Raw genomic sequence first — 27038 nt, forward strand, 5'->3', positions numbered from 1 at the left:
TGAATGAGGGGTTCATCCAAACCCGGGACGTCCTTTTTGTTTCTCGTTGTTCCGTCTTTCTGTCCCGGTCCGTTGTGTTTTCTCCCGCTCTCATCTTCTGTCATCTACAGGCTAAAATTGGCCCAGCAGCTTTTCTCTGCTGGACCTTTTGTCCCAGCTCAGGGAGACGTTTGGCACGCAGAGGATCGTGTTACAACTTTCATTTCCTGAATGTTTTTCTTTTCTTTTTCTTTTTTCTTTTTTTTTTGCAGGGAAACCATCCGGGGTATTTTATCCCACCCTGCAGTATTAGGATGAAAAACAAGGGAGAGGGAAGATGGCAGCTCGGATTCAGGCTGATGTCACTCCTGCATCGTCAAACAAAGTCCAAACTTTGTGTGGCTGCAGGGTCCTTGTGAAGGGTAGCTGCGGTCTGGGCACCGTCGTGTTGGAGCGGAGGGTGGAGGGGGGCTGTTACTCGAGCTGTTTGTGAGCCTGAAGGATGGATGATGCGATGCCCCTCAGGACTGTGGGATAGATTTCATAATCCCATCTACCACACCGCTTCCTTTTGTTGCGTCTGCACAAAGACACGTCTGGCTCCCCTCGTTCATGTTATTGTCCGAAAGACCAAAAAACGACAGCTTATGTTCAAGATATTACTGAAATATTACTGTACGCTGGAAAAATAAACCATCAGATCTTTACAAGTATTTTTATCCTAGTTTCTGGTGGAAATATCTTTGGACGCTTGGAAAAAGATAAAACCAAGTTACAGGTAACTTTTCAGTCAGTAATGGGAGTTTGTTTTAGTCAATCATTTCTGAATATTGATGAAAAAGTACTAGATCTATTATTTCACTCATTACATGGGGAAAATGTCTTGTTGTAAGTGAAATGATCTGCCAGAGGAACTAGAACTGGTTGCCAGGCGACGGGCTGCGCTTGGCTAGCGTTGCTAGGTAACGGCGCCATTAGAACTAGAACCTTTTCAACAATATATGAGGAATTATTGATTTAAAACAAGCTGCTATTACTGACTGAAAAGTTAATTGTAATTTAGTTTTGTCTTATTTCATATGTAATAAGATGTTTGCTCTAGAAACTAAACCAAAAATATTTGGTTATTTTTATTTTTTATTTTATTTTTTTTTGCAGTGTTGGTGCTTCACAGCAGAAAAACGGTTTGATCCTTTTATAGTTGCTCAAACTAACAATTATTAGCAGCACCAGCTGCTGCGTTTCACCTGTTATCCTACAGAAACTGCAGGACGGGAATTATTTTTTTGTTTAATTTCAGGTTAGTCGTCGTTAATGACAACATGCTTTTTAACCCTTCAGGTGCTGCAAAAATATAGTATTTTTGGTCTGGTTTCCTGTGCAAATGTCTTATTACACTTCAAATAAGACTCAACTAACTTACAAGTAACATTTTAGTCGGTAATAGGAGTTTGTTTTAAGTAATTAATTCCTTAACATTGATGAAAAATTAGAGGTTATTTTACTTATAGCAATAATTTTTTTCCCATGTTATAAAAGAAATAATCTGCCAGTGGAACTGATACTTATTCATCAATATTAAGGAATTAATTACTTAATATAATCTCCTATTATCTTGCTGAAAAGTTAGTTGCAAGTTTATTTTGTCTTATTTGAACTGTAATAAGATATTTGCAGAAGAAACTGGACCAAAAATACTTAGTAGGTTTTGTGTTTTTGCAGTGTGATCGTTTCCTAACTGAACATATTATCCTTTACAGTAATTTGAATTTCTCCATGTATTTTAACTATGTAATCCAGTGTCAGTGACTAATATTTGTTCTTTTTTGTGTTTTTTCTCTTCCTCCATCCTTTTTATCTCTTGCCTTTTTCATGTTTCACCTCTGAAAGTGACATTTGTTTTTCTCGTAAAGCTTTTCTGATCGCATCCCGGGGCTGAAGTCTCTGTTTTGTCTGACTCTGAGAGACTAATGACGCTGACGAATATCATCTTACTGTTGAGGGATCCAAAAATACAGATATCTGATTCTCGGCAACCAGAGATGAGCTTTGTGCCGGTGACGGTTGGTCATGTGATCCTCCGCCTCCTGGACACTTCTCATCTCTGCACGTCCGTTATTGACAGCTGAAGCACGTCTCATCTTGTTTTAAGAGTTTCCATCCTCTCTAATACGTTTTTAACATTTCCCTCCATCATTTGGAGGACATATATAACTAGTCTTTATTTGACGCGTAACATGCTATTTAACACCCTCGTATTTGGGTTTTTTCTTTTCGGCGTCCTTCCTCCTCCTCTTCCTCTTGGTTTGTGAACTCCAGGTCAGCCGTCACTCAGGAGTGGAAGAAGGAGATAAATATTTCTTTCAGCCGTGTCACATAGAGGCTTCCTGAATGGCTTCCTGCTGTCTTTGGCTTGCAGCCCTTCGTATCGGCGCAATTAACATTTTCCAGCAAAACGTCAAAGATTTATGGTATAGAAATTTAACTGTTTAGTTACTGTGTGAGATTTACTTTGATCAGTTCTGTTTTCTTAAGAAACATTCAGGAACATGCAGTCACACACACACACACACGCCTACACACACACACACACACACACACACACAGCCAGGAGCATTGTCAGATCCATGCATCATTGGTAAGAAAATCTCTCTGCCCCCCTACCTTCCCCACCACCACCTCCACCCCTCTGAGGCAGACCTGAAAAGATCCTTTTGTCCCTCATCACCCACCCAAACCCTCCCTGTCTCCCTCACCCACCTCCTCTCTCTCTTACACACGCACACACACACACACACACACACACAACCCTCATGCAGTTTCTGGTTATAGATACCTGGGACAGTCTTCCCAGTGTGTTTTTTCTTCTTTCTTTAAAGGTGACCTATTAAACTTCCTTGAGAGTCTATGAGCGATACAAAACATTTTTTTTACACTAGATTATGATTAAATAGGGATATTTTTTTCAGAATCATCTGTTTTAGAGCCTCCTGCCAGTTTAAATCCAAATAATCTGCTGCTTGCCCCCCCCCCCCCCCAAAAAGGTGAAAATGACTGCAAACAGATTCAAAATGGTACAGCTGTATGTCTTTGAAAAGCAGAAGTAGAGCCTCCTGCACAACCAACAAGAATTTGACAAGTGGTTTCTGGATGGAAAGTCCGCAACAAAACGCTCACTACAAAAAAACACATTGAGTTTTTCTTTTTGGTCCACTCTTTAGTGCAAATATCTCAGTGCACTAAAAAAAACTGACTGTCAGCAAGACATGACCTGTTGTTTTAAGTCAGTAATTCTTTAATACCTATGAAAGCGTGAACATTTTTCTGTTAATACAAAGACATTTTCACTAGAAACTTGACTAAAAATACATGATATGATTTGGTGTTTTTGACAGGAGTTTTGTTTGTGTTGCTCAAAAAGACAAAAACAGCAGCATACATACTTGTAAGTTAAGATATCTTCACTAGGAGCTCGAATACAATGCCTTCAGAAGATTTTGTGTTTTGCAGTGTTGGAGTAGTTTTTGTATTATTCAGAAAGAAATTACAGAATAAATTATCTTAATAGGAATTTTCGACTTAAAACAAGCTCCTTTATCTTGCTCAAAAGTTACTCTCACATTAGTTTTGTTTTATTTCAAATGTACTAAAATATTTGCACTTTTTAAGATTTTGTGTTTTTAAGGTGAACCAACAACAAAAACACTTGTCTTTTCCAGCAGCCATTGTAAAGCTGCAAAACCACCTGACTCAATGTGGTGGAGTTCTGTTTGGGTTGCTAGGCACCGGTCCTGGTCTTCTGGGGTTGCTAGGCAACAGTGAAATCTGACTTAACAATCAAGACGTTTTTGATACGGCTCATTTTCCAGACACCTAAAAAAAACAAACAAAGAATGTATTGCCAAAAGATGTCTGGATGTTTTTTTAAGCTCTTGTGTTGTTTTTAGAAGCAGTACAAAACTAAATGGAAGGACAAAAACGTTGAAAATGTAAATTTCCATGCAGGCAAGCAGTTCAAGCAAAAGAAAAAAATAAATAAATCTCTTCAGCTCTGCAGTTTTCTGGATGCTCCAGAGGAAACACTGACCTGAGCTGAGCAGAGCTGGACGGCGCAGGCCACTCTCCATGTTTATTTGCACACGTCAGGGCTCTTCCTGCTGCTGATTTAGAGCCACTGCCACTTACGCCGAAATACCCTGCTGACGACTCGCCGTCTGTTTGCCATCAGCAGCTGTTGTTGCCGGCTTCAGGGGGACACGAAGCTCCAGCTTTGGTCTTCTTCCACTTGCACTTGTTGCTCGTCTGAAGAGACAAAAACAACAAAGTGGAGGGGAGACGGCAGAGAGATGCCGATGCGGAAGCAGAGGATCTGAGCTTGATTAAAAGAGTTTCCATGAGAGATTGATTTCCGTCTCCTGGACTTCCTGGAGGAGACGCTGCCTGTCATCCACGACCAGAGTTGGAGTTTAATCCTCACAGCGTCTGGAAATCTGCCGGCCATGTTTTCATTACATTACGAGGAGTCATGAGTTTTCATGATCACCTGGCTTTTAATTGATCCAAAACTGAAGAAACATGCAGAACTTCTGCATCAGAAGGAATATTTATACTTAGAGTCTCATAAAGCCTAACCAGGATTCTCTAGTGAGAGATTTTTAATCTCAGTGGGATTTTCCTGGTGAAATAAAAGTTAATAATATCTGTCATTATCCACATCACATTACATTACAAAAACAACCTGAGTTTTATGTCATTACTCAGAATATAGCTGAAAAAATAACATAAGAAATTAATGATTTAGTTGATTTAGAGTCAAAACTGATGTCCAAAATTAAGAAAAGAAAATCAGTGTCATGCAGTTTTTAGTCAGAAAAGCTTGAAAATGCAATCAAAAGCAACAAAACCCCCAAACATTTAAAATTAAAATGCGTTCTAATAAGTGATTTAAAAAATATATAATCATGCTTATTTATGTTGGAGTGAATGTCAGTGAATTATAAAATTAGATTTTCTTCCCAAACATTTGATCTGTCCTGTTTCCTTGAATCCAGCAGAAGAAAAATGCTCAACTTAAAAACCTCATTTAATGCTTTTAATTTTATATTTTAGGCTTTCATTGATAATATATTCATCCTAAATGCACTAAAGAGCGTTAACGCACATCCTTCCCCCCCAGCAGAGTTAACACGCTAAAACAATCACTTCTCCCAACAAACGGCGTAAATATTTACATCTATGTACGACTTTACAGTTACACAGATTTTATTGTCACTAATTATAAATATTCTGTCATTTAAAACTCAAATAGAAATTAATATTGTTTACATTTCTTTAATTAACTCAGTTGCAAATTCCTCTGGACTGTTTTGATGATTACACTGTATTTATGTTAAAGTTTTGTCTTTACTGTATTTCTATTCTTTATTCTGTTTTTATGTATTTTCTCTTACTGTATTTGTAAGTCTATTTGCTTTGAATGTGACTTTGATCCTTCACTAAAGGATATTTCTGTTCTATTTACATTTTGGTTTTGGCTTAGTGTCAAGATTATTTGTCATTTATGTAAAAATCAACTAATTTTGCTCTTTAAATTTAAATTTGTAGTGTAAATTATGGTGGAAAACACGCTAAATGTGGGTTTAACCAGAAAATTGACTAAATTATATAAAATAAAAAATTCTGCATGTCAAATATGAAGTATTTATTTTCCCTCACCGTCCTCTGTGTGACTTAAATGTTTGTTTTGTTGCAAGAATCACAAGTCTTATGGAGCATCTGTTTTGTTTTGAAATATTTTACATGAAAACAATCTGAGTTTAAAACCATCTAATCTGCTGCATCTGTAGCATTCAAACATCATAAGAGATTACGTTTACACTTACAGAAAGACATGAATGATGCACGCCTGAAATCAATGACTTTCTGAGGACGCAGCGTAGCAAAGAGCTGCGTTGATTCTGCAGGAGCAGCGACAGCAGCAGAGGAAAAGCCTGGAAGAGAGTGAGGCCTCTGGGATGCAGAGAACAGCCCGAGGCCCCTCTGCTGCAGCGGTGGGTGCTGCAGCCTCTCTGCATGCAATCTTTGCAATCAGGCAGTGAGGCAGGCAGCGACTGTTTCAGATTATACTCAGGAAATCCTCGGTGCTCTCTGCTCAAAACAATTTACCCTGACATGAGCAGGGAGGAGAGCAGGCTGTGGGGTGGGGGGCTGCAGAGCTGGAAGTATTATTATTATTATTATTATTATTATTATTATTATTATTATTATTATTATTATTAGGTTTTGTTTGCTTGTATGTTCCTGTAAAGTGTCTGAGGAGCGGAGTGGCTCTTTCCCATGGCCCCGGAACCGACAGAATAAACTCTGTGAGAGAGGAAAGGAAAACATGGCAACAAAAAGCCAATGATCCGCAGCGGAAAATGACGAGAGACGGACAAAAAAAAAAAACACAAAAAAAACCCCCACTCCTGCAGCCTAACATGCGTTATGAAGCAGGCAGGGTATTCAATTAAAAAAGAAGCGAGCTGGTTCCTGTGTACACAGCGACAGGCAGCTGCTGATGTTGACTCCCTTTTGTGTGAATCTGAATCCACGTCCTTCATAATTTGTTGATTAAATAGCAAATAAACTGTCCAGAGAAAACATTAAAATTTTTCCTGAATTCTTTTTAAAAATGCAGCTTTTAGCTTTCTTAATCCATACTAAATGCACAAATAACACGGAGACAGATGCATTAATTTTGTTTTATTGGAAACTAATTATCATGGCTCTAATGAAAACGTTTCCTCCTAGTTTCCATCGCAAGAAGTTGCTAGAATTGTTTTTGTTGTTTTAACAAAATATCATAAATTAAGCAGGTGTTTGATCCTGTTAAGTGTTTCTTGAGTTAAGAGGGAGTTTTCAGGAAAAACAAAAAATAAAACATCCATTCAGCGGATGAAGAATAAGCGCATTAAGGAGTTTTGCTCTAACCAAAATTTAACGACAGACAGTCAGTCTATATTATAAGGTAGGCTACTATAGTGTTATTTTTTCATACATGTCTTCAATCTGACCAACGCGTCAGTTCTTTCTCTTCGGTTGTTTTGGTTTTTCTGGTTTTATCATGGCGGGCTCTTTAAGAGCCCAAATCCACAAGACTGGAGGTTAGAGGTCCCAACAAGGAGTCCTGCAGCTGGTGCGGGTGTCCGTGCATGCCGTGCACCGGCTGTGGGGCCCCCAGCCCGGACATGGGGTAAGCGGAGGCCCCGGGGTGGCTCATGTTGCCCTGGAGCAAAAGCGCAGAGTTCTGGTCGGGGCTCTGGGGCGGAGAAAACTCGTCCTCCGAGCTGGACATGAGAGACTTTCCTCCGTCCAGCGGGGACAGCTGGTTCTGTTTGTTGCCGCCTGCGTTGCTGTTCTCGCTGTTCTCTCTGGAAATTATATTTTTTTAAAAAAGGAAGAAAAATGCTCAATTATGTGAAAAGAAATACTTTTTTTTTACTATTTAATGTTCAACAAGCCTTTGTTTAAAAAACCCCCAACAAATTCCACTCTGATTCTGACTAATCCACGTCAAAAACAAATTTATTATTATTGTTATGATTATTACTATTTCATTTGGCAAATTGATCATTTTGTTGTTTCCTTCCTATTCGATTAATCGCAGGAGTTGTTCAATTTATGAAGTGGTATACAAATAATAAAAATAAATAAAATAAACCTTTTACACATTAAAAAAAGGTCATATTTCTACAGACACTTTAGACCTAAACAAATGTCTGAAGCGTCTCAGCTGACATAAAAATAATATTCACTCAGCTTCTTTCCCACAATCACATGACCTGTCCTGTTTTTAATTAATCTGAAATAAAAATGTAAGCAAATAAAAACAATGATGACCAATGCTTCACTAACTCCATGATAAGCACCATTTTACCTCTTTTTACCGTGTTTTGTCCTTTATGTTGATGCTAAGTCAGAATAACTTCCAGACACTGAAAGCTGAAGTTACTTTTGAAAAAAATGGGAAACATTTCTATGAAATCTGAGGTGTTTGTTGTATAATTCCGGTAATAAGAGGTGCTGTCTTCAAAATGCTATCAGAAGAAAACCGTATTAGAGTTAATCTTCCATGTTTTAGTGCTTCTAACTACTGCATGAATTTGTTGTTGGGTTTTTTTTTTTACGTTTTTGAAATGTGAGAGCAGTTTTATGCTCCTTGGCAGCTGAACGCACCTCTCCTTGGCCTCGGCGGCTCTGTCCCTCTGCCGTCTGTTTTTGAACCAGTTGCTGACCTGCGTGGTGGTCAGTCCCGTGGCCTCTGCCAGCTCCCTCTTTTCCCGCGGGGACGGGTACGGGTTGTGCGTGTACCACTCCCGCAGGACTCCCCTGGACTTCTCCTTGAAGCAGTAGCTGGTCTCCTCGCCGTCCCAGATCGTGCGCGGCAGCGGGAATTTCCTCCGGACCCGGTACTTCCCCACGGCTCCGAGCGGCCGGCCGCGCAGCTTCTCCGCCTCCACGTAGTGCGCTTTGAGCCAGAGCTGCTGCAGCTTCGGGTGGTTGTGCGGAGAGAACTGGTGGCTCTCCAGGATTTTGTAAAGCTCTCTAAAGTTCCCGCGGTGAAACGCCACCACCGCCTTGGCTTTCAGGACGCTCTCGTTCTTGTGGAGGTGATCGCAGGCGGGCAGAGACCACAGGAAGCGGCCGAGCCTCTCCAGGTTTCCTCCTTGCTGCAGCACCTCGCAGACGCACGCCACTTGCTCCTGCGTAAACCCGAAGGACGGTAATATCGACATGATAAGCTCCTACACCGAAAATCCCAGGAATCCAAAGCGATTTCAGATCGTCCCGAAGCTTCTTAAATCCACCGCAGTCCCGTCCACGCTGCGCAGATCTGTGCGGGCAATCCGCTCCTCCGCAACCCCTGATGCGCGCAGCAGATTGGGATGTTGATTGTTGGGACAATTTGTTCCTGTTGGAGATATGTCAGGCTTAAAGGGAGCCTGTGCGTCTTGATGATTGGCTCTCCCTCTGCCCTGCACCCTGTACAGCAGAGCAGGACTGAGTTTGCAGCTCCGTTTCCTCCCCAGAGGCAGTGCGTCAGGGGCTGAAATAGGAGCGCAGCCCACCTCCCGCCCCCACAGTCCCTCTGCCGCTGCAGCTGAGGGAGCAAAGCGGCACCTAAACACAAATCAATTATTACACAGCTCTTAAAAACACTCTCTAGATTATAACTTCTGAAAAATAATGATGCATGCCACGGAGGTGAGTGAAATACTCCCCTCAACACAGACCATGAAAGGATCTGTGACGTCTACAGTTATGAATAGACAAGAAATAATCGATCATACTGATGTTGAATATATGATGTGGGGGAGATGAACAACTTAAGAGAACAGACTTCTTCCAGAACTTGTATCTTTGACCCGTTTACTGCTTAATGTGGCCCAAACCAAACACAAGCAAATTGAGCATTTTGTTGTTTCCTCCCTATTCGATTAATCGCAGGAGCTGTTTATTTTATGAGGTGGTATAACTTAATAAGTTCCTATGATAGGTGGGTCCATTACGCGCTTATTTATGAGCAACCTATACAACCTGCCAAAGGAGTTATGGGCCATAGACCACCAGAAGGAAATCAGCCACTTAAAGGGAGAGTGTGCGCATGTGTGAGTGTGAGAGGCTGGTATAAAACACCACATGTTTAAAAACGGCAAGATTTGGCAAAAGAACTGGGTAAATATCTTCATTTGGGAAAATTCAGGACATGTAGAGAACTTAAACAAAGAGTGGGATGTAAAGCGCTGATGTAATTTTTCTAATGCGTGTAAAACTGAAGAACAGGAGAAATAAATGAATTTCTGCGTCACCGCATGACTTTTCCCCCTTCGCCTGCTGTGCGCATTTATATTTCAGAGATTAGACGGGCACCACACTGGCTCCAGTGTTTTCTGTGGGCTGAAACACTAAACCAATCCATTAGTAAATGAGTTCTGAGCCACACTGGTTCTTGGTGGTGCAGTTGTTGGTTTGAGCCTCACGGATCACGTTTCTTTATCTGCACCAAAAGTCTGAAACAGAACTCCCCTTCAGCCTTCATCCCGCATAACTGCGCGCTTTATTGAGGGTTTTTTTTTATTTATCCTTCTCCAAAATATTTTAAAACTAATTTTATAGAACAGGTTAAAGGAGTTCTCAGGTGTAAACGAGTTAAAATACATATAATGGATAATCTTGTGCTTGTTAATTATTCTTACAATTTATAGAGAAATTATATAACATCTGAATGAAGGGAGAGCTGACAAACATAACCAGAATTAATTATTCCTAGTTTTACAATAAGGCTCCATTAATAGATGGCTGATAATAAATGAATCTATATAGACATTTTATAAATCATTAGTAAGTGTTTATTATGCATTAAGTAAGGGTGAGAAGGAGATTATGTCCTAATATTTACATTTATAAATGCTTATTGTGCTGAAATGGTATCTGAAATGCTTAATATGACACTAAAGAGAAACCGCAGGTTTTGTCAACTCCTAGCCATTAATTAATCAATTAAGTCGATTAATCAAGTGTATTTGTGCAGCACATTCCAGCATTTCAATGGACTTTACGTCATAAAAACACAAAATAAAAAAATTTAAAACAACACACAGTGAACAATTGAGAAACTTTACATTTTTACCTCCGTCATCATCAAAAATCATCAATACACGTTCAATATATTGGTCAATGCTCCATTTATTAATGCATAAAAACAAAATTTATATACACTTTTTTTTGTAAAATTCTTGAAATAATACTAAATAAAATAATATGCATTTCATTTTATTTTATTTAAGAAATTAATTATAATCTCTGTAATATATATATATATATATATATATATATATATATATATATATATATATATATATATATATATATATATATATATATATATATATATATATATATATATATATTTATATATATATATATATACAATTTTGTTTCAAATAGGGGATTTATTTTGTTTTTTGCGTGCATAAAACCAGGTGTGAAATGCGTGTGTTTGCGCAGGACACGTTGCGTGGACTGCAGTGGGCTCCGGCTGCGTCTCGGCTGTGTAAAACCTCAGTGCTTCAGTAAATGAGCTGTCTGATGAGCGCCTCTCGGGTTTCTCTAATATCTCTACCACATTGCGCCGCGCCTCCTCCTTTAACCCCCGCAGCCCGGGGGGCCAGATTATTTCAAGATGTGGACTCTCCGCCTCCTCCACTGCGGCGGCCAGCGCTGCCTTCTCACAACCCGGACACGTAAAGCAATCCCGGGGCAGTCGATCACTCGGAACTGCTCTCGGAAAGAGGCTTACATGCAGAAAGGATTCATTTCTCCCCCTCTCTTCTCTCTCTGGACTCTTTATTAACTTTTAAAAAACGAACACAATGGCAGCGTTTGTGCTGCTGAAATCTTAGATGTCCAGATTTTAGGGAGTCAGAACATTTTCATCATGAAAAAACGGAGTAAATGAACCATTTATCCTAAAGTGGTTTTCACAGATTTGAGCTGGGCAGAAATTTAAGAGTTTACAGAAATCATAGCGGGAGTCAATTTATTTTTTTTTTGCAATAAAAGAAAAAAGAGAAGGAGATGATGAAAGATGAATAAAAAAAGGAAATCGGCTCTTAAAAATGTCACCCTGAAAAAAAAACCCCGTACTTTTCTTCTGTTTTATGAATGGAGTACAACTTTAATGAATTATATGACAGCAGATAGCTTTAGACTCAAAACAAACATCCGTCCTCAAGTTTTTTACCATTAAACGTCTTCTCTCATTTATTCCCCTGAATAAAATTGGCAAATAGCGCATCATTTCTGCTATTTCTAAGACAAATAACTAGAAATGTTGAAGTGGAGACATCCAGAGAAGAGGGAAAAGCTGCAGCTCTTTCCATCAAAACAAAACACAACTGTTGACATGAGTGAGTTAAATGAAATTGGAGCTGCAATTATCAGCTTAACAGAGTTTCCTGTCATGTTGGAAAATTAGACCTGGTACAAGTGCGCTGGGGTTAGACCCCCCCTTCCTGCGCCATCAAAATCATTACGCATTTCCTCAGAGGGCCCACCTCCACAAATATGCAATTAAGAGGTGGCTTTTACAGAGCTCTGTCTCGATAAACACACCCGGGTGTGCAGATGAGGACATTTGTTTTAAAGAGGCTCCGTTTTCTGGCTGCAGGGCTGATAAATAAACAAACGAGGCAGGCGGACAAACACAAACAAACAAAATGAAGGATTTAAACGCGGCTGAAATGAGATGTGGGTGCTGGCAGGGAGGGGGCGCTGCGCAGTCACACAGTCGTTCTCCGGGGTTGTTGGCCTTTCAGGAGTCGTGCGGCAGCTGTGATCCTCTCTGGTCATCCGGGCTCCTGCTCCTGTTACAGCCTGCTGGTTTCTCTTTGGGAAACACCTCTGACGGCCCTGATGCTGCCTCACAGCTGCTGCCTCCTCCTCCACACATGCGCGCTTAAAACTGTCCGCATGAGTTATGCTTTCTGCCCCATGCCATCCAGGACAAATCGGTGAATCATGCGCTGGTTGCATGCTTGCAGCTGAGTGACGGGCGACAGCAGATAGTTGCTTGAGTCAGGAAACCTTCCAACTGCTGTGGGATAGTTAGAGGTGACCTACTGAGAACAGTTTAGGATCAACACAAAACGTGTCCGTTACACTTTTTGTTTTACACAAAATCGTTCTGTCACTGCAAAAACACAAAATCTAACCAAATGTCTTTGGTTGAATTTTTAGTGAAAATATCTTTGTACGTTAAAATGAGACAAAACTTTTTAACAACATGTAGAAGCTTGTTGTAAGTAAACAATACTTCCTCTGGTAGATTACTGGACTTATAAAATACATTTTTACATCTCATCTGAAACAATCTACCGGAAGAACTACAACTTTTTAAATCAATTTTAAGGAATTATTGATTTAAAACTAGCTCAAATGTACTGTCAAAAGGGTGACTTGTAAGTTAGTTTAGTCATATTTTAAGTCTATTAAGACATTTGTGGTAGACATTAAACTAAAATAGGCAAGATTTTGTGTCTATGCAGCTGTTTTATTACGTCTTGTAACTTTAAATCCTAATAAGCTGCTTCTGGCCACGCCCCTCACTCCATGTTTACACTGGCACAAAATGGCTGCTAACAGATCCGCAACTATACAACTGTGGATCTTAGAAAAGCAGATGTAGAGCCTGCTGCACAGCCAACAACAATGTAACAAGTGGTTACTTTGGATAGTAAATGAACAAAAAAAAATTGTCTTTCCAGCAGCCATTGTACAGCGCATATAGCGGTTGACTGAATGTGTGAGAGCCCAGTTTGAGTTGCCAGGTAACTCCGGGGGTTACCTAGCAACTCCTAGAGTTCTGGGGTTACTAGGTAACTGTGCATTAACCATAGTTTGTGACTCAACAATTGTTTTTTGTTTTTTTTAAATGGCTCATTTTCCAGACACCAAAACAAGATAAAAATTACTTAGTGCCAAAAAACAGTTGGATGTTTTTTGTAAACACTTGGGTTGTTTTCATAAGTGGTAGAACTAAAAATGGAGGTATAGAAACATAGAACATGTGTATTTTGTGTAATATTTTCCCTCTAAAACAACACATTTGATTCTTCCGCTGAGTATTGGAGCAAACAGACGATGTTTCTGGCAGAACCAGGTTGGTTAAAAGTGGTGGGTCTGCAGCCGGCTGGTACCCGCTGACCCCTTGCCCTCTCATTAGTGGGACGTAGAGTGGTGGAGTACCTTGCTCCCCAGGTCATGTTACATGTGGCTTGCAGTCTGCTGCGCCGCATTAAATGTCAGCTTTGAAACCATCTGAAAGATCAGGGGTCAGTGTTTTTAATAAGGCCAAAGTTCTGGGAGGAGCTCCCTCTCTTTTACAGCTCAGGTTTTATGTTTTTCAATTTAAATTGTGGACAAAATAACCCAGTGATTCAAAGATGTAGGATTATCCCGGTTTTTCTGGTCTTCATCTTTGTTCTGCTGAACACAAAAGCTTGAATTTGGAGTTTTTCCTCTGGCCTCCTCCCCGTGAAAGCCGCAGACTGTGGAGCCTCTGCTGCAAATGGGATATTGTTCTGGGTTCCAACAAAGCTGTTTTCACCCTCTTCAATATTACAGGAGGAGTCACCCGATACCCAACAATCAGCTAATCCACTGCCCATGGCGACGAGGTCACCTGTGCACAGGTAACTTTATCCTGCCTCTCCCTCCCTGTTTCCCGCTATAGTTGCTGCCATTTCCCCCTCCCTCCTTTGCTGCATCTCAGCGGTGAGCACAGACAAGCAGCCTCTGTTTATTTAGGTCAGCCGTTAGATCTTATCCCACGAATCCACAGAGAAAAACACTTCTGAACATTAAAAAATGTAATTTCTGCCTCCGTCTTGTCTCTCCGACCAGGTCACACTGCAAATAAATTAGTAGACTTGAAATGAGACAAAACTACCTTGAGATTAACTTTTCAGTGAGAAATGGGAACTAGTTTTAAGGAAGTAATTCTTTAAAATTGATTTTTAAAAAGGTACAAGTTCCACTGCAAGGGCAAACAAATCCCTCTGAGGATTAATGTCCAAAAAAGCATCCAGAAAGTTTTACCACGGGGTATCGCAGGGCTTTGTACTTGGGCCACTTCTTTTCACTTTATCTCCTGACGCTGAGGGCTTTCCTTTAAAAATATTATTTAACTTATTATTTAAGTAATTCCTTAATATTGATGAAAAGTTTCCAGATCCACTGGCAGATTATTTCTTTTCTAACATGGAAAACTGTCTCGCTATAAGTGAAATAATCTGCTAATGGAACTAATAATTGTTCATCTGTATTAAGGAAATGTTGACGTAAAACAAGCTCCCTTTTCTTGCTGAAGAGTTTCTTGTAAGTTAAGATATTTGCACTAGAAGCTAGACTAAAACTACTTGGTCAGATTTTGTGTTTTTGCAGTGAGGGAGGAGTTTTGTTTGTATTGTCCAAAAAGACAAAAAATAAAAACTAGCATTACTGAATAAATTATTTTAAGAGTAATTATTGATTCCAAACAAGCTCCCGTATCTTTCTGAAAATGTACTTGTATGTTAGTTTTGTCTCATTTCAAGTGCAGAGAGATAATTACACTAGAAATATTTTGTGTTTTTGCAGCGTGGACGCAAATCGAAACGGGAAATTTACAGTAAATTCCCCCAAATTTGCAGGAAGAGCTGAGTGAGTGACAGCAGCTCACATGTGGAGGCGGTGGGGTTTGGCCTTCGATTCAGGGGGAAAAGCTTTTGGTTTGGCCTGAGCTGAGGGAAGTTTTTGGACCTCCCACCCAAATGGGGCTTTACTTCTGGAAATCTCATTGCTGTTTATTTGAATTACAGAGGCTGAGATGAGAAAAGGAGGCCTAATGAAGTCCAGGTTGTCGAGCATGTGCAAACCATCACTAAAGGTCTGCAGAAAGCTGCAGAAGGCTTGCTGGATTAGTGCACGCTTCCCCCCTCGCCGTCCTTTCAATCTGGCAACGCTGGACTTTTAAATTTCGGGAGGACATGTGCTTTCTGTTGTAAACTCACATTCCTTACAGGCTTACTGTGTCGCTAAAATCTCCATTATCCCTTATTGTTATCAGTCATCGTAAAATCACATACGCATCAGGAATAAAACTGCCTTTTTTCTTTTTTTTTTTACGTTTTTATAAATATAAACTTTTATTGCAGTACGTAGATTTAGAAAAATACATTCACATAATTTCAGATAACAAACATAATTCAAGCTAAGATAAAAAACAAACAAAAAACAACAAAAAAAGACTTTTTGCTCATAATTTTTGGTTTATACCATTAAAGCACTGAGGAAACTTTCACTGAAAGTTCTGCTCAGACATCCTGAAGACGGGAAGGCATGAAAACGTGATGAGTTGGCTGTAGAGCGGAAATGTGTTGATGTAAGAACCTCGGGTCCTGTATGGAAAACTGTTGGACAAATGGCCTCATGCTTCCATGAACAGGTTAGAATGAGCTAAATCAAAACATGTCTGTCACATTTTATGCACAAAATCATTCTTAGATGATGAGATTTTAGTCAATTTTGAGTTTCTATAAGAATGAGCTGTTTTAGGGTCTCTGTCATTTTAAATCCAAACAAGCTGCTGCTGCCCACGCCCCCAACTCAACGTTCACACTCGCACATGAAAATGGCTGCCAACAGAAGCGCCGTTATACAACCGTACATCTTTGAAGAGCAGAAGTGGAGCCTGCTGCGTAGTCTACAAGAATGCAGGAAGTGGTTTCTGAATGGTAAATCAATAACAAAGCACTTGTTTTTTCTTCTAGCAGCCATTGTGCAGCGGATACAGTGGTAAAACCAGCTGACCAAACATGCTGGAGCTCCACATGGGTGGCTAGGTAACAGGCTTGACTTTGCTTGGGTTGCTAGGTAACGGTGTAACGCCTGTAAAATGTGACTTTTTGAAATGGCTCACTTTTCAGACACCAAAAGACATTAATTTCTTGTCAAAAAAATGTTTTGTTTTTTGTTTTTAGAAGCAGTGGAGACCCAAATGGAAGCATAAAAACGACCAAAATGTGAATTTTGCATAATAGGTCCCCTTTAAGGAAACCTTCAGGCAGAGGCTGCAGACCTCTGAAGCTCATTTCTGCTCCACTTTGACTGAATCCCTCACAGAAAATGTTAAAAGGCACTCGTATTAATGAAATAGTTTGATGCTGTGCAAAGATAAAGGATTTCAATCATTTTTTAATCCTGAAGCCGTTTCAGCCTGGCTTTATTTTGAAGCCAGTTAAACCCCTCAGGGTTCTACATATTCAGGAGTTTTCCAAACTCAGCTTTTTATGTTCATTTTAAAATATAAAACACAAAAGAGTCACTTTGGATTTACTTTCCACAGTGGATAAGCTTTGAATACGGAAACAAAGACACAATGAAAGAAAGAAGAAAGGAGACATTGAAGGAAGAATGAAGGATACAAGGGTGGAAGAAAAGGAAAGAAAACATTAAAGAAACCAATAAAAGGTGCAAGGAAGTAAAAAAGACACAAATGATGGAAGGAGAAAGGAAAGAAGGAAGGAAGAATGTAGAATGGATGGAAAACACAAAAAATATCGGTGAAGAATGCAAGGAAATAAAGAAAGTTACTTAGGAGACAAGTAAGGAAGGGAGAAGGACACAAGCAAGGAAGGAAAACAATGAAGAAAATAACAGAAGGACACCAAGGATAGAGTAACTTAAGAAACAAGGGAGCAACAAAGGAAGGAAAGCAGACAAAGAAGGAATAATTAAAGACTCAAGGATGGAAGAAAACAGGAACGATGCCAATGAAAGACAACAAAATAAAGAAAGGACACAACGGAGGATGTTAGGTAGAAGATAAGGAAGGAAAGAAAGATGTAGGACACAAAGATGAAAGAAAATATGAAAAATATCAATGAAGGATGCTGGGAAATAAAGAAAGGACAGAATAAAGGAAGTTAGGTAGGAGGTAAGGAAAAGTAGGAAGGAAAGGGAAAAGATAAGAAGGCGGAACAAGAGAGGAAAGGAAGGAAGGAAGGATACTACATTTAGACAGTGGGATGAGTAAAAAGTCAGGAAAAACAAATATTTTTCCAAAAATCTTATTTTCTTTTGCTCATCAAACTTATCCACAGTTGGGAAAAAGACTGAACTCAAACTCCAAACTTCTCCCGTCTCTGCAGGAACCCTGAAGCTGCAGCGTTATAAACAGCTCAGGGTGAAAGACGTCATCACGTCTGTGTTTGTGTCATGAGTTGATGATGGGACTGGAAACAGGAGCCAGGGCTGCAGCAGCGGGCATTTCTTCTGGACGAGCCGCGCATGGCAACCCGTTCATTTTTTCTGGACGAGCCGCGCATGGCAACCCGTTCATTTTTTCTGGACGAGCCGCGCATGGCAACCCGTCCAGCACAGTGGTTGTTTCAAACATTGTAATGCCATATTGGTAGCGCAAATGCCAAACAAGAAACAAGCTGATGGGTATTTTTAGCCACCGAAAGGCACATTTGTCTTCACTCTTCCACAGTCAAGGTTTCTAATAGGTTATAAATTGCAAAAGCTGCATTTTGTATGAACTTGAGAAGCTTTTAGAGACATTAAAATGTGTCCTCAAGGACTCTTTTCTTCCTAAATCAGCAACTTTTCTGTATTTGTTCACCAATTCCTTCCAGTCCTTCAGTGAAGCTGTTCAGCTAGTAGTTTTCTCCCTCCTCCCCGCCTCCAGAGTGACCTTTTTGGTTCGACCCAGATGATGTATTTGGTTTGGAGGAACATCCCGGTCACGTGACCCGAGGCATTCCAGCACCTGCTTCTGCAGATCACATCCACTCAACAGGAAGTAGCAGGTGCTGCCTATAAAGATGCTCATTTAAAGAAGCTCAGACTCAATGCAGCGGCTACTTCTCATCACTCAGAGCAATCGAAAGCCTGGTCCACATGTAGACGGGTCTTTTAGAAACAAATATCCACTGTACTATAAGGGCTGTTGCAGATAGAAAGGAAGAGGAAATTTGAGCCAAAAAACTCCAAAATTTTCTGTCTGTTCTCAGAAATTTCCTAAGTTGAAAATTTTACATATTTGGTACATTTCTCGGGTTCAAAAGCTGAAGATTTTTTACTTTTGAAATTCAGAAATTTCCAAGATATTTCTAGGAAACCTCTGAGATTAATCTAAAAATTTCAGAGGTTTTTCTTGCAAATTTTCAACTTTTAGAGCCCAGAAATTGTCTTGTTTTTTTAGTGGTAAATTTTTTTGATTAATGTAAACATTTCTGAGTTTTTCTTTCAAACATACAACATTTGGAGCCCAGATATTTCCTTATTTTTTCTACAAAATTTCTGAGATTAATCTAAAAATTTCTTTTTTTTTTTTCTTTCAAATTTTAAACTTTTAGAGCTCAGAAATGTCCTGTTTTTTTGTGGTAAATTTATAAGTTTAATAAAAAATAAAAATAAAAAAAAAATTCTTGGAAATGTTTTACTTTTTTTCTAGGAATTTTCTGAAATTCGCCGTCGTAAATATCTCTGCCATATTCTTTAAAAATTTATATCGAAAACAAGGGATCGGTTATTGTCCCTGCGCGTTGTTTTAAACACGCCAAACCCATAGGGGGCAGTGTAGCGCAAAACTAAAACCTACGTCGGCCAATCAGATCGCTTCAAAACAGTCACTACTTTCTGTTAGGAGTCAAACATGTCGCCTGGAGGTTCACTTGTGCGGACGGATATACAAGTTTAACTACTTTTAAATAGCGAATTAGAATATAAAGGCAAGAAAATACAAAACGATGTTGTTTGGGAATCATGTTAAAGCAATTTCGTGGATACATTGGCGCATCATTTGCCGAAAATTGTAATATATGGGACACTAAACACAAATACGGAGTTTATATATATCTGTAATCGTTTTTATTGATATTAAACAGAGTTTTTGTGTGGATGAAGGAGCATAACTTGTAAAAATGTATTTGTTTTCTCAGATAACCGGCTACATGTGGACTAGGCCTCACTAGTTCCTCACATGAACGTTTTTTTTAACACGTCACAGCCTCTTATTTTTACGTTTTTGTTAAAAAGCTGAAGCAGCCCACCCACACGGATCCTTTCTGACTAGAGTGCATTTCAAAAGTGAAAATAAAAGCAAATAATTTAAAGGAAATCAATGCTTAAAAACTCACACTCACACACACACAGAAGAGTAAAAAGATTCATCATATGACTGCCCAGGTGGATGTGAGTGCTTCAAAGTCTGAGGTTAAAGGTCGGACATGTCCTCGTCCATCTGCACAGTCTGTAGTTTGGCTAGCTCCTTCCCCTCTTCCAGCTCCCCGCACATCGCCCGCACCATCTCGTTCATCCCCCCGGGCCCCGAGCCGTCCGCCTTGCTCTCCGGCAGGTTCATGTAGTCACTGTTCATCCCGGGGCCCATCAGGTGTGAGGGCGGGGCCCCTCGGTGCACCTCGTGGGAGCCCAGGTACTCCGCCGGCTGCAGGTGGTGATGGGTGTCCTGGTCCGTCTGAGCCATCAGAGGCGTGCTGTTGGTGAGGGTGGTGTAGACCTCCGGCTCGGAGCTGGACGAGCTGACAGTGGCGTCGGCGGCGTGGCTGGAGGCCGAGTCGGGGCTGGTGTAGCTGATCTGACCGCTGGGGTCCAGGTGCAGCCCGGTGTGGTACGAGGAGTAAATCCCGCCGTCCAGAGGCTCCTTCTTGATGGCGGTCTGGTTGCTCAGGCTGTAGAGGACGCTGCTGTGGTGCAGAGACGTCATGGTCAGCTTGTCCTGCGGCTGGAAGGAGTCTTCACTGGACGAGCTCACCGCTGCGTTGTTCAGAGACATGTTACCTGTAGAAACAGGAAGTAAAGTTAAAACTAGACTACGGCCGATTAATCACGATTAAGCAATTAATAAAATAATTGTCAACTAACAATTGATTAATCGTTAACCAGAGTTTACAGACAAGCAAAAAAATAACTAATAATTTGACAGGTAAGTCTTTTTGAGACAAACTAAGCTAATTATTAAAGCAGAAAATAACCAGTGCAATTCATAAAACAAAAGCAGGAGAAGCCAGGAACGAAACATTAAAAAAAAGGGAAATAAACATTCATTGATGTTTTCTCAGTTGCTCTTAAACCCATTAGTTAAATTAATCTGCACAGCTTTAGGTAGAAGGATGCATTTTTTCAAGATGAAGGAAAAATAAAAGTACTGGAAGAAAGATTTACTCGTCTTGGAGCGGTAGTGGCCAAGTTATTGATTTGTGAATGAAAATATTCCAGCGCAGCAGTCTGCACAGACCTTTTTCTCAGAAATACTGTTGCATGTCTCTCACACTTTGTGCTTTTTCAGCCCAACCAGCAGAACAAAAGCTCCAGTCTGTCAGGACTCTAAGGGAAGATGTAATTTTCTGCTTTTTGGGGGGTTTCTGCTCTCCATTCTCTGCTTTATGTCACAATAGATGCTGTAATTTCTTCTTCTTCCTCCTCTGTTCATGCGTTTCATTGCTGCTGATGGCCTGAAATGCACCTTCACTGCCTGCTCTGGAGATCAACAACGCAGTGATGGTGACTTCATAGCTTGTTTTTATTCATCTAAACAGATCAGAATATGCATGCGAGTATGTTTTCCTGCGGCCAAAACCGAGACAGGCGAACGACAAAAACAAAACCCAGACAAAAATGTAAGAAGGATGAAAAGCTGTAATCAATTTGTTCAGAGTTATAACTGCAGCTAAATCATTTTAAGTGCAGATTGAAACTTTCAGGAGTTGTTTAAATCTTGCTTCAGCTGAAATCAATTTATGTGTTTGATAAGCAGTGAAACTTGCTGGTTTACTTAAAGCATTCGGACGAGACTGACACTCTACACTGCAAAAACACAAAGTCTTACCAAGTATTTTGTCTGGTTTCTTAGTTCACTGGAAATAAAACAAAACTAACTGACAAGTAACTTTTTGGAAGATACATATAGGAACTTGTTGTAATTTCTTAATACTGATGAAAAATTAATATTTCCAAAGGCAAATTATTTACCATGTAAAATACTAATTTCTCATTATAGAGGAAATAATCTGCCAGTACCACTTTTTATCAATATTAAGGAATTATCATCTTAAAACAAGTTCCTACATATTGCCAAAACTTTATTGTGAGTATTTCAACTAGAAAGCAGACAGAAATACTTGGTAAGATTTTGTCTTTTTGCAGTGTACACTTCTGCTTTGTCAAAAGTATTTTCCTCAGAGGAAATTTAATTTCTATTGAAAGCTAAAATGATCTTTTCATTTAAGATTTTACAATGAAATTTACCCAACTTCATTGGAATATTGACAAAAATACATTTATTAGTGTTACTGCTCCCATTTAAACACTTCACCTTGTTTATAAGTTAAAAATAGCTGAGGCTGAAATGATTAATCGTATTAATCGTGATTAATCGATTATTGAAACAATCGTCAACTAATTGAAGAATCGATTAGGCCATTTGGTGAAAGAATAACACAGTCAAACAGCTTAAGTAAGCCAAAATTATACAAAAAATATATACATTTAGCATTAAAGCTAAAGAGTATGTTCTACCTAAAACTCCTCAAGTGGCATATTTTTTGCTTCTGGTTCAAATTTTGTGGAGAAAACATCCTTTTCAGCACCTTTTGCTCTCCAATTATTAATCAGTAAGTCCAATAAAACAGTCAACAGTTTAGTCCAACACTGTACTGGTGTTGAGTCAAGCAGGAAGCGTTGAATTTCAGGAGTATCTTTAGCTGCAGATGCATCCTCTGCTACAAATTATCAATCATTCAGTAAAAGAATGTTATGTCATTGCATTTTAGTCGATAAAATGCTTATTTTCTTAGTTAAAAAATAAAAATAATCCTATTTCAATGTATTTCTAATATTAGTACAGAATAAGCTTGAAAACAGGTGATTCAACTTAAAAAATGAGTTAATTTATTACCCGTAATCAAATTAAATGAAGTTTATTTAGTTGTCATGATAAATAAGCTGAAATAAAGTAAATTTGACAGAGTTGGAGCTTCATTCCCCTTATTTAAATGAAAAATCTGTAGAATGTGTAAATTTTACTATCCAATTAATCGATTAATCGTCAGAATAATCGATCGAATAATCGTTTAATTAAAAATAATCGTTAGTTGCAGCCTTCAAAGTAACCTTTTAAAAAGGATTATTATTTGCTAGGACTCACCTTGTTGAGTAATTGTTGAGGAAGAAGAAGCAGACGGCAGCTGTAGAGGAGGAAGACCTACGTCACTGTTGAGCAGCGCGCTGCCGTCGTTGTCAGGGACTCCACTCGGTACCGGTACCAGACTGTAGCCGCCCAGCTGCAGAGCTGCAGATGGCGAGCTGAAGGTGAGCACAGAGGAGCCTCCGTTCTGGGCCGCCATTGTGTGGACGCCCTCCAGCTTCACCTCCGACCCGTTCACACAGCCCGAGTAGGAGGAGTACTGCAGGACGGACTCCTCGGTGCCGCCCAGTCCCTTCTCCTGGCCCGTCTGCATGTGCATGTCCCCTGCGGTGCCACCCAGCAGCACTCCGCCGGGCGGCCTCAGGGGGTTGAACGCCAGCGGCTGGATGCCCAGATTGAGCCCGTTGAACAGGATGTTTCCAGGCGAGTGGAGGTAGGATGAGCCGCCATTGTGAAACACGGTGGAGGAAGTATTAGTGGCTGCCAGGCTGCCGTTGTAGACGCCACCGCCGCTGGATCCTGACATCTTGATGTCACCGATCTGCTGGATGACGACGCCGCCGTCCAGAGGTCCAGCCTGAGCCGGGAGGCTCCCGTGGGTTATCACTCCGTCTGAAGAGTTGGAGAGAGGGCGAGGGGACAACTCCTCCTGGCCCTTACTGGACTCGTCCTCTGTGCTGTGGTTTCCATCAGACTCACTGCCGGGCGCCAGCAGAAAAACAGATGAGTCACAAAACAGAAGAAGAAACTACATTTCCTATAACTGACTGTTTTCTGGGAAAGAACACAAAATATTACAGCTCTGCATTATTAACAAAGTGGGTGGCAACTAGTTACATTTACTTGAATAACATTTTGGAAAAAATTACTTTTTACTAAGGTATACTTTTCACTTTTACTTGTCTAACTTTATTATGAAGTATTGCTACTCTCACTTGAGTAAAATTTCTGGATTCTCTACCCACTGTGTGTAACTTCCCTGTGGGGCTGAAACGATTAATCAGATTAATTGTGATTAATTGATTATTGAAATAGTTGTCAACTAATTTAGTAATTGATTAATTGTTACCTGGAGTACAAAGAATAAAAAAAAGACAATTTTTTGAAAAAATAGCACATTCAGAGCAGCAATTTAGCCAAAACTGTACCAAATAAATAAATATTTAAGATTAAAAACACTTTTATTGTGTGTCAGTATGTTTTACTCAAAACTCCTCAAGTGGTATTTTCTCAGCATTTTAGATAATAAAGTGTTTATTTTCTTATTGAAAATGGAATTTAATTATTTGTTTATTTGCACCTTCCATAACATTTCTAATATTGTACAGAAAGGGTTTAAGTGGTTAAATGGAAAATCTAGAATGTGCCAAATTGTTTTTAAAAAATCAAATTAACTGAATAATCGATCAATTAAACTGACGATTAATCAATTAATCGTCAGAATAAGTCAATTACAAAAAAAAGTAATTATTTGAAGCCTTAAATCAAGGTTATTTTAGCCAAAAAATTCATCAGACAGACAAAATGTGAGCTTAAGATGGAAAGAAAGAGATTTGGAGAATTTTTCCTTATGTTTGTTATTTTGTAATTATGCTATTTATATGAATTATTTTCCTTTTTGTCTTTAAAATATGAACATTAAATGAATATTTGAGTAGCCTTTTTGCTTTTACTTGAGTAAGAATAATTCTTACTTAGAGTATTTTTGTACTCTACCCACCTCTGGTTATTAAAGAGCTGAAGTTGTGACTGAGCAGCCCTCTTTTCCCCATGGAGGTAAAGAGGGCTGCTCTCATGGAGAGCTGCTCTGACAGTAGCAACAACCCTCTGACCATTTGGCGCAATAAATTCTGCAACAACAAATGGCTTGGAAGTAAAACTAAAATCCGCATTTTTCAGTATTCAACAGAAATCCTCCTTGAAACCACAAGGACTGAAACGTTCTTCCTTGTTATTATGGTCTCATTTTATAAAGAGTGATTAAAACAGCTGCTGCCCTCTCCCTCCCTCCCTCCAGCGCAGGGCGCACACACGCACGACCAACCCCCAACCATGTGGCCCTACAAAGAAATCCACAGGTTAATAACCATTTGGAGATTAATAAAGACGTTTGTCTGTTTGTGTGTGTGTGTGTGTGTGTGTGTGTGTGTGTGGGTGTGTGTGTGTGTGTGGGGGGGGGGGGTTGTGTGTGTGAGTGTGAGGAAGGAGGCAGACGGGGTCACCTCTACCAGGTGTGCGTCATCTTTGTTCACAGGGAAAAACATGAAAGACCAGCCCTCACATCTTTGTGTGTGTGTGTCTGTGGGATTATGAGATGAAGCAGAGCTGATGGAGATCCTTTTAGTTCACGAGAGAAGAAAGTCATCATGAAAATAATTTATGTACTGATCTTTGCGTGTTCACACACAGGCTCATCCAGAGTCGCCTTTTGAACTCTTTCTTCAAAGTTACATCCTCCTCCCGCCGGCCCGCCCGCCCGCCTGTCAGCCGGATCTCTGAGGCTTGAAGATATTTGGTTGCCTCTGGTTTCCATGACTCTCCGCTTCGCTTGAAACCGGATCTGAACGGCAACAGCTTCATATTTCAAAACATTAAAAGCGTGCTGCTAAAGCTTTTTCTGTTCCCTAACTATTTCCAGTTAATAATTCACACGTTGACTCCTAAACTGTGTCTGACGCGACATTCTCAGTTATTAAGTGATTAAATTACGTCATTATAAAGTTTTTGTGCACTAATCCTGGACAGGGATATCGAAATGTGCGCATATAATAAAGTTATGTTGAGTTATTTTATGATGAGAGATTTTAAACTGAATTTATTAAGAGATTGTTCAGATGCGCCTTTTGCGCACAGATCTTTTTGGCCGGTCGGAGATGAAGACAGAAACGTGTGCATCGTGTTTTTTTTCTCTTTGTTTCCTTACCTTTTGGACTGCGCTTCCGAAGGGTTTCTGTCCCTCTGCCGCCTGTTTTTGAACCAGTTGCTGACTTGGGTCAAGGAGAGTCCGGTTATCTTGGCCAGATTCCGTTTCTCGGCTGGAGACGGGTACCTGTTCTGGTTGTAGAGATCCTTCAGCGCGTTCCGCGACCTCTCCTTGAAACAATAAACCGTCTCCTCGCCGTCCCAGATAGTCCTGGGGAGAGGGTATTTCCTCCGGATCCGGTATTTATCCACGGCGCCCAGGGGTCTCCCGCGCGCTTTCTCCGCCTCCGTGTACCGGGCCTTGTACCACAGTTCCTGCAGAAAGGTGTGGTTGGACGGGTTGAAACTATGGTTCTCCAAAATACTATAGAGCTCCTGATAGCGCGCCTGATGGAAGGCAACGAGGGCTTGGGCTTTCAGAATGCTTTCGTTGCCGCGGAGCAGGTCGCTTTGGGGTAAGGACCACAAGAACCTCGCCAGCCGGTCCACGTTGCCCCCCTGCTGCAGCGCCTCACACACGCACGCCACTTGCTCCGGGGAGAAAGCCAGGGAGGAAGCGGCGCTCACCAGCAGCTCCGTGCGCACCGCGTCGGCGTTGGGAGCCGTGCGCTCCATGGACAACTCCGCCGTGTCCAGCGCCACCAGCTTGATGCTCTCACGCTTATCCACCTCCTTCACATTTTCCCTCTTGATGTCATTCACTGCCGTGACCTCTCCGGCAGAAGAAGAAGACATTTTTTTTGTTCGAGCCTTCCCTGGCAGAGTCACTCCTCCCCGCTCGATCAGGTTACCTCCTCGCCATGCGAACCCGATCGGATATCTGACAGCAGCTGTAAGCAGATATCTCTCTCCCCTCTTCCTTCCAACGTGACTTTTACTCTGCGGGGACTGGGGCTGGAGGGAGATACGCTGGGGTCTATCTGAAGGAGAGCCACGCCATTGGCCGCTGAGGGCCCCATGAGGGAGGAGCGAGCGCGATTCATGCACGAATGTTTGGCTTTGAGCTGTCAGTCACGGAGCTTCCAGCAGGGCTTTATTCCCGGTGTTCACCTGTGCAAGGTGAGTGCCTCTGGGATCGTGGGAACGGGAAGTTCTTGTTGCCTCTGTTCTCAGTAGCTGCATTGCATGAAGGTATGCACAAAAGTGTTTTTATTCCCACATCAAGGCAGGGAAATCCAAGGGGAAATATGGGAGTGCTCTCATTAAGTTTCTCCAAAGACAATGCAAACAAAGGGAATGGTCTTGGTCATTGTTATTTTGAATATGTTTCTGCTGCTGGCTTCAACAGAAAACAAATTTTAAATGTGGAAAAAAACTTAATTGCTCTTGCCAACCTAAACAAATAACACCAGATTCATTCAGCATATTAAAATTTGTTTTTGCT

At 40.5% G+C, this 27038-nt stretch overlaps 2 protein-coding genes and 1 long non-coding RNA gene across 3 annotated transcripts; 1 reads left to right on the plus strand and 2 right to left on the minus strand.

Annotated features, from left to right (window-relative positions):
• Nucleotides 1-6708: 6708 nt before the first annotated feature.
• LOC122846538 (homeobox protein six1b) lies at nt 6709-9169 on the minus strand. The gene is made up of 2 exons (XM_044143562.1): nt 8197-9169; nt 6709-7391 (listed from the first exon to the last, which is right to left on the minus strand). The coding sequence occupies exons 1-2, from the start codon at nt 8754-8756 to the stop codon at nt 7097-7099; spliced, it is 855 nt and encodes a 284-aa protein (XP_043999497.1). The 5' UTR covers nt 8757-9169; the 3' UTR covers nt 6709-7096.
• A 5692-nt stretch (nt 9170-14861) lies between these two features.
• Nucleotides 14862-17491, plus strand: LOC122846488. Its single transcript, XR_006373246.1, has 2 exons — nt 14862-16434; nt 16542-17491. It is a non-coding gene; the product is annotated as an uncharacterized LOC122846488 (long non-coding RNA).
• An 873-nt stretch (nt 17492-18364) lies between these two features.
• Nucleotides 18365-26707, minus strand: six4a (SIX homeobox 4a). Its single transcript, XM_044143497.1, has 3 exons — nt 25656-26707; nt 22733-23430; nt 18365-20367 (listed from the first exon to the last, which is right to left on the minus strand). The coding sequence occupies exons 1-3, from the start codon at nt 26387-26389 to the stop codon at nt 19784-19786; spliced, it is 2016 nt and encodes a 671-aa protein (XP_043999432.1). The 5' UTR covers nt 26390-26707; the 3' UTR covers nt 18365-19783.
• Between the last annotated feature and the right edge of the window lie 331 nt (nt 26708-27038).

The sequence above is a fragment of the Gambusia affinis genome, linkage group LG16, assembly GCF_019740435.1.
Source record: "Gambusia affinis linkage group LG16, SWU_Gaff_1.0, whole genome shotgun sequence".
In the NCBI taxonomy this organism is placed as follows: Eukaryota; Metazoa; Chordata; class Actinopteri; order Cyprinodontiformes; family Poeciliidae; genus Gambusia; species Gambusia affinis.